The sequence below is a fragment of the Octopus bimaculoides genome, chromosome 2 (assembly GCF_001194135.2).
Source record: "Octopus bimaculoides isolate UCB-OBI-ISO-001 chromosome 2, ASM119413v2, whole genome shotgun sequence".
NCBI lineage: Eukaryota > Metazoa > Mollusca > Cephalopoda > Octopoda > Octopodidae > Octopus > Octopus bimaculoides.
In genome coordinates, this window is record NC_068982.1 from 67,471,220 (window position 1) to 67,479,766 (window position 8,547).

At 35.3% G+C, this 8,547-nt stretch overlaps 1 protein-coding gene across 1 annotated transcript in view; it reads left to right on the forward strand.

Moving 5' to 3' along the window:
• The window catches only part of LOC106884517 (ribosome biogenesis protein SPATA5L1), a 25,503-nt gene that overhangs the window by 8,844 nt on the left and 8,112 nt on the right, over positions 1-8,547 (forward strand). Inside the window, exons 3-6 of the mRNA XM_052978035.1 lie at positions 3,034-3,234; positions 4,178-4,330; positions 6,176-6,385; positions 6,845-7,084. Of these exons, the coding sequence (XP_052833995.1) occupies positions 3,034-3,234; positions 4,178-4,330; positions 6,176-6,385; positions 6,845-7,084 (804 nt within the window). The remainder of the gene's footprint in view (positions 1-3,033; positions 3,235-4,177; positions 4,331-6,175; positions 6,386-6,844; positions 7,085-8,547) is intronic.

The following is an 8,547-nucleotide window of genomic DNA, read 5'->3' on the forward strand; positions in this document are numbered from 1 at the left end:
AACTCTGTTTTTTTTTATGTTTTATTTATATTCTTGTAAATTAATGTGGGATATAGAATATGGAATATATAATATAAAAATGGATGGTACAATGAAATGAAGTATTGAATGTCTTATTGAATATATGGAATATGTCTTATTGAATATATGAAATATTGAGTGTTCAATATAAAGGATTAAATATATAAAGGCAAATACGTATTTTCTATACCTTGTAGTATTTCATCATGGCCGGTATGACAGACTATATATATATACACACATATACATATACACACACACACTCTCAAACACACTAGCAGACATGCCCAGCGTTGCTTGGGATTTAAATGGCATAGTTTCTATTAAGTCGTTCCATAAATAATGCGGTTTTTATATACTTCTTTTATTTTTCAAAATTAAGATAAACAAAGTTCTATTTTAATCTAAAACATACTCTCCTTCATTTTCTAAAATGCTCTTCTATCTACCTCGTAGACTTGCAAGACCCTCTTTCAAAATTCACTTGTCCATGACAAGAAATATTCCTCCAGTACTGTTCTGACCTTCTTTAGCCTGGGGTGCCAGTGTTTCTCAATTCCCTACCCACTGTCCTTGGCACTTGACAGTTTTATGGAGAACCCATTTCTCATCACCATTCACTATTCAGGTCGGAAAAGGTTCATTCATGAGACGTGACAGCAAAGAATACTCAGAAAGTTTGTGACCCAATTTGCTAACTTTTCCGATGGCATGCAGGTATTGATGAATGGTTGAATAACCAAATCCAAGTATATCTGCTAGTCCCTCACCAGTTACAATGGGATTTTGTTCCAGCTTTTGTAAGATGTCCTTGTTGAGCTCTACAGATATTCCAGGGCGAGGCTCATCTTCTAGAGTGTAGTTTAAGGCTTGGAATTTCTGGAACCACTGTTGACACTGGTTTACACTGATTGTCTGATCCCCATATACTGCATTAGTATTCTCATTGTGTTGTTACCTTTATTGAACTCAAAGTAAAATATGCTGAATATGTCTTTGTCACTTCCATTATAGCTTTGAAAAATAACTGTTAAAATTGAACTGCACTCTTCAAAACTTGCACTAGGAATAAAGACAAGGTAAAATTACTACCTGCTTTTATAGCAAGCTGATGCAAGTAGTTTATCCTGTCCCCCTCCAGCTTTTAGTTCATGCAATTTAAAAAAAAACGCATTATTTATGGGATGTGATTTTTTATCACACCAAAAAGCTCTCACTGGATATCCTCTCCTTTGCTGCAGTTGGTGCCACCACTACCACGCTGAACAATCATCAGCCATAGGAGCTACATCTGTGATAAATTAAGCCAATAGGTGTGTTCAGCAGCACCACATGAGAAAAATCTACATGAAAGAAATGACGTGGTATGACTGGGTGGTGGCTGAAGTTAATGCAGCATTTCTGGCTAGGCAAATACTACGCTGCTCATTCCATTGCTCTTGCAGTAGCTGTACATGCAACATTTTGTGATTGTCTAATTGAAGTCTCATATGATGATTCATTTGCTCTGCTTCTTTTCAATTTCTCTGCTACTGCTGTTTTTTGAACAATAGAGGATCTCTTCTTTGAAGATATTATGTCAAGAAATATGATGTAATAAACTAAGATGACAATTGTACGTTAATAATGAAATGTCAATAAAAAAAAGGTAAATATCAATGTCTTAGCAAATTTTAAGGAGTTACTTCACAAAGAGTTACCTCCCTTTTCCATAGTAGCTGTACTTAAAGGAAAAGGGGCTTTCTGGCCCTAGAGGCCCCATTATTCATTATGTGAAAAATTTTGAAAGTCGAAAACCATCTGTGGAATATAATGTTTGTATGTTCCCTATTTGAAGAAAATTAATTGCAAACTTCAGAAGTTCTGTGGGTTTACACACAGTTATATATCATCATCATCATTTAACGTCCGCTTTCCATGCTAGCATGGGTTGGACGATTTGACTGAGGACTGGCGAACCAGATGGCTACACCAGACTCCAATCTGATCTGGCAGAGTTTCTACAGCTGGATGCCCTTCCTAATGCCAACCACTCCGAGAGTGTAGTGGGTGCTTTTACGTGCTACTGGCACGAGGGCTTGTCAAGTGGTACAGGCAATGGCCATGCTCAAAAGGTGTTTTTTACGTGCCACCTGCACAGAAGCCAGTCCAGCAGCACTGACAATGACCTTGCTTGAATATTTTTTCATGTGCCAGTAAGGCGATGCTGGTAATGATCACGCTCGAATGGTGCTTTTTACGTGCCACTGGCACAGAAGCCAGTCAGCTGCTCTGGCAACGATTACGCTCAGATGGTACTCTTAGCGCTCCACTAGTATGGTTGCCAGTCATGCGGTGCTGTCATCGAATTTGATTTCTATTTCGACCTCACTTGCCTCAACAGGTCTTCGCAAGCAGAGTTTAGCGTCCAATGAAGTAACAATACGAATAAGTGAGCTGGCTACACTTCTGGCAGAGGGTCTTCTCAAGCACAGCATATTTCCAAAGGTCTCGGTCACTAGTCATTGCCTCAGTGAGGTCTAATGTTTGAAGGTCGTGCTTCACCACCTCATCCCAGGTCTTCCTGGGTCTACCTCTTCCACAGTTTCCCTCAATTGCTAGGGCGTGACACTTTTTCACACAGCTATATATATATATATATATATATATATATAATGGGCTTCTTTCATTTTCTGCCTACTAAATCCATTCTGAAGGCTTTGGTCAACCCTGGGCTGTTGTAGAAGATACTTGCCGATGGTGATGTGTAGTGGGACTGAACTTGAGACTACAAGATTGGGAAGTAAGTTTCTTAACCATGCAGACTCACCTGTGCCTAAAACCATGCCTTGTGGGAATGAGAATTAAAAGTATTCAATTTCGTGAGATTGTTTTCTTCCTTTTGTTTCACCTTTTGTTTGAATTCTGTTGGGTAAGAAATCTCATATAAAACTCTTTAGATTCTGATGTTAAAACTTCTACCATCATAATAATATATTATTGCAACATTTACTTTTCATTGTATTTTTAAAGGTCCTACTGAGTATCCCCACAATGAAACAGAGAGAGAAGATTTTGGCAGCACATTTGAAGAAGATGCCAGTAGCTGTTGATGTTAATCTCGGTGAATTAGCTGAAGTGACGACGGGATACTCTGGGGCAGATCTTGCTTTGTTATGCAGAGAAGCTGCTTACATTGCTCTATCTGAATACCAAACGGCACCAGTAGACTCAGTAAGTTATTAAGTCTTCATTTTCTTCTTTAATTCTTTGATAACCACTTCTTTCAGTCCTTTGGGTTGCAGCCATGATGGGGCACCACCTTAATGGGCCCTGGTCTGGCTCTGAGTACAAATGTCTTGTTTTCATAAGTTTTGAATTAAAATCTTCCACCAAACCTTTGTCACAATTTATGTTCCTAACACTAGCTTAAAGATAACTAAGTTATTTTACTAAATTCTTTGTTATATTTAAAGTAATTGAAAGAAACACGGAGCATCTCAAAATAAATACAGTAACGAAAGGGTTAAGTGGTGAGGGACAAAATTTAAAGACCCATACCAGCATTATGTATATGTATATATACGAGTGTGTGTGTGTGTATAGAGAGAAAGAGAGAGGTGCATGTGTGTGTGTGATAGGCTTCCAAACATTTTTTTTACCAAATTCACTCACAAGTCTGGGGTTTATGAGATACTGGCCCAAGGTGTTGTGCAGTGGAACTGAATTCCAAAACCAAAGCATTAGCTTTCTTATTTTTATGACATTGTGTTGTAGTTCTTAAGCAATACCAATGCTAATTGTGTCAGCCTGTCTGACTGATAGTTTTGATCCTAGTTTCTGATTGAGCAAGTTAGCAGTTGGAAGGCAAATTTAATTGTACAGCATATTACTCCAATTTATATGAAATCTAGTTTATCATGGAGAAAAAACAAAAAGGTAATAAGATAATTCCTAGCTGATCTGCTAAAATATTGAGACAGCTATTGCCTGAAAATAATTAATTTTTTACATTATAATGCTAAAAATGACTTATTATTGGAATTTTCTTTATAGTTTGCTTAACTCATGCAAATATCTGAAATTTGCAGCTATTACACAACTTGGGTTAATATATTTAAAAAATAATTCTTTTAAAATGTACTAGTTTTTCTTTTTTTTTTCCTAAATTGTCTAGACTCCTGTACCCTTGAAGAAATCTCATTTTCAAACAGTCCTTAAAAAAATCATGCCATCTCTAACAAAAGGAAATGAGATAACTTTAGATTCCAAGCCAATTGCATGGGATGATATAGGTGGACTGGAAGATGTAAAGCATGAAATTCAGCAGGCAAGTAAAAAAATTATTGCTATAGTCCGGTTAGTTATGTAATAATCCAAACAATATAATATTTTGAGTATTAATCAAGTTCTCATGATTGATAAATATTTGAAAATTTACAGGATTTATCAAACGAGCTGTATTAGAAACACTTGACATTGTATTTTGCTTCTTTTTGCAAATTTATGCATTTTATCAGTTGGTGGTCTGTAACAAACTTGATAATTATTTTGGTATGTATCATTTAAGAACATTTACTGTTGCTTAGTGTAGAAACAATATATAAAATGAAGTTATGTATTTATGTGCAGGTGATCATTGAAAAGGATCCTGGTTAAAATAGATAGGCTGACAGGCATGCAATGTAAAGAAAAAAAATATGCTGCTCAGTTATCTAAAGTAGACTATAGAAGACCTGGCAAGATGTTTAAATATGATCTTAGCTCATTAACTTTCAGGAACGAGTTAACACAAGATAGATTCAGCTAGCCCTTGCTGGTATGGTTAAAAATGGTTGTTGAACTACGATTTTTATTTACTATCATTGCATGCTTGCTTTTTTTCATGCTGGCAAGATGTTTTAAGGCAGTATTCTATGCTCATATACCCTTGTTTTAAGTAAGGTCCTTTATTCCGCTAGTTTTCTCACATCAAAACGCCCAGCTATAGGATTTAAACAAACATGATAGTTGTCTAAGCAGTGTCAGTAATGAAGTCATGCAGAGACATACATTCACAATGCACAGAAGTTTCCATACAGTTTCTGTATGCCAAATTTCATTTATAATGCATTGGTCGGTTGAGTCTTATAGTAGAAGGCACACTTGGTGCCACACAGTGAGTTTGAACACAGTCATGCCTACACTTATTTGAAAGAATTATACCATTTGATGATATATACTGATAGAAACTGAATGTTGATTGTCTTTGTTAAGTCAAACAGTTTGTGAACGTTGTGAAAGACAAGCTTGAAATTTTTGCATTGTGTTATAGAGAGCTTAAGTATAAGCTGACAGTTCTGTCATGAGGAGTTAGCTTTATTTCTCTTGTTGATCATTGTGGTAAAAATCTTTTAATATGGCTCCTGTGCTGGTGGCATGTAAAAAGCACTATTCAAGTATGACTAGCCCTCATGCCAGTGGTACATAGAAAGCATCCACTACACTCTCAGAGTGGTTGGCATTTAGAAACTTTGCCAGATGCGATTGGAGCCTGGTACAGCCTTTTGGCTTGCCAGTCCTCAGTCAAATTGTCCAACCCATGCCAGCATGGAAAGCAGACGTTAAACAACGACGATGATGGTAACATCTTTTGAAATTTCTATATTTCAGTTTGTCAAAGGAGTATGTTGAAATCAAGTTTTAATCCTTTTTTTTTTCCTTTAATTTTTGTGTGATTTTCTGTGATTGTATGCCCACTCAGTTGCATGATCTAAACACTGTTTTAAAATGGTTTAAATTGAAACCTACAATCAAAGCTTCATGCTAATTTCTTCTAAGCACCACTATAATGGTTTCAAATTTTGGCACAAGATCAATGTTTTTAGGAGTAGGGGGTTAGTCGGTTATAGTGATCACAGTTCTCAATTGATATTTATATCATCAACTGTGGAAGAATGAAAAGCAAAGTTGACCTCAGTGTGATTTGATCTCAAAAACACTAGTATAATAATGGCAAAGTTATTTTAATAAACTCATCCTTATTTTGAAAATTTATTGAAACAAAGATTTTGTATTTCAACAGAAATATAGTCACAAAATGGTTAAAGGAACTTTTATAAAACGTTTTGTAAAATAATACTAAACGTTTTTATAATTATTTATTTTTCTTTTATGTTAATTACTTTGCTTCCAGACGATAGAATGGCCATTGAAGTATGCCGAAAAGTTTCAGAAACTGAAGTTAACATATCCTCATGGTGTACTTTTAATTGGTCCACCTGGTTGTTGTAAAACAACGTTAGTCACCACAGCAGCTAATGCAACTAATACAGTATTCATGTCACTGACAAGTGCGCAGCTTTATTCTCCTTATGTAGGACATTCAGAGACACTCCTGACTGAGGTGAGACCTATGCACGTTATACTCTTCATTTTGCAGAACATTTTCAAAAATTTGGTTAACTGAATATTTTAGTTTAAAAGTGTAAATCTCATTTATAATTTAAATTTTTACCCTTTCTTGTAAGTTTAATAAAGTTTTTGAAACAGAATATATACTTGAAGTACTTCGTGAAGCAATTTTTATGGGCTTTAGTCTGGAGTTACGTCCCTTCTCCACACTTAAGACTAACAAGCTAAATGAAATTGGTATCACATTCAGATGCAACAGGTTTCTTTATGATTGAAAGATCACCCACTTTTTCATGATTTGGTATTATTATGCTGTATTGTAATCAGAAAAAAAAACATACTGTTTTAGATGAAATAATTTTACTACTTTTAATCTTAGTTATTTGTACAGAACATAATTATCATTTTCATTGTAAGTGTTGGCATTTTTTCTCCTCCACTTTTGTTGCAGTTATTTATGAGAGCACGGGCATGTGCACCAGCTATCATCTTTCTTGATGAACTGGATGCATGTTTTGGTAAGCGATCAGAGAGTGGATCTGGAGATGGCTGTAGCATAAAAGACCGTTTATTGTCCACATTGCTCAATCAAATGGATGGCATTGGTGTGAAATTGGATGATGTTCAATATTCAAATGCAACTTCTACCGTACAACCTATTACCTCAACTACAAATACAGACGTACCTATTGTAAGTTTTATTAGCTATTCTTAATCTTTGCACTATCATTCAAACTTCCTCTATATGTTAATGCTTAGTTGCATAATCAGTTCTCTTAGAATGGTTTTAGTTCAAATGTGAATCCAGAATGTCACTATTTTTATGTTATAAATTTGAACAATAAATCTGGATTCTCCCTCCTCCTTGAGGCCTCTATATATTTTAAGAGACCATAGATTTGCACTGGAGAAGCTCTTTCCCAGATCACAGCCCAGAGTAAGAGCTATTTTTTATATGACAGACCAGTTGTTTTCTGTCTACAGAAGTTACCCCTCTTTACCTTTCCAGTGTCTACAAGAAAAACAAATGCCAATATATCTTGTTGATGGCAGAATAAAAGAGCCAGATCAGATACTACAAGGTAGTTGTCTGATCCTATAACAATTCTACCAACCTACTGCCCCAAACGGGTTCTTTTGTTTAACTTACTCAAAGAATATAAATAATACTCATATTTACCATATACCAAACCAGGTATCACCACCATTTATTACCCAGTCTGTAGACTTGATAATAGTTCATCATCTGATTCAGCCAATCTACACTGTCCATGTACTTGTTATAATTGAGATTCACAAATTTTCAGTTGGATGTGGTTGTGCTCAGGTAGATAGAAAATTGATTTGCTTCTTATCTCTATATGTAGTTGCTAGCAAGTTTCGTTTCTGCCATTGGATTATTTCACCTCTTTTTTTTTCCTAAATTTATTTTTTTATATCCAACAACATTCCTTTTCTACTTGCAACTATTGTAGCATACATATAAATTGCCACAGCTTCTAATTCCACCAGAAGTTTGACTGAATTGATAAACTGATGAAAAAATATACAGCCCTGCTTATGGTATGGGAGTGATAAATTCCAGACCACATTGTACCTTCGGCTATGCTGGCTTACATTATTGTCCCTTTTCCCTGCATAAAAATTGAACCCATATCATTATCCAGTATTGGCTTCACAAATCTTCCAAATTTTGATTCCCTCATTCTGTGGGTTTTCTGGGCATGTTACTATAAAAAATGTACTCTACCTTTGTATCCCTCAATATGCTCATCAGCGGATATGTATCTTCCTGGTTTATAGTAGGTTTTATAAGCATTTTGAACAGTTGATGAGGGATTTTATTTTAAATAAGTAATCAAAGTTTGGTTCTCTATGTACTGGTGCGCTACTAATGTCTCTAATATGTAGGTACTGTGACAATTTAAAACATTTATCTGTGTCATGATACTGGAAACATATTGGTCTCCAAAAGGTTTGTTGCTGCTCCAATAGTTTGTTATTTTGGGTAGCTTCTTTATACCCATAATTATATTGATTGCAAAAAATGTTTGGATTTTGTCAAAGTATGTGGGATCATTCTGTGTAACAATTAGTTTCTGCAGTAGTTGCTTCAAACAAAGGAGGGGAAGAAAAAAAAAAAAAAGTCTAACG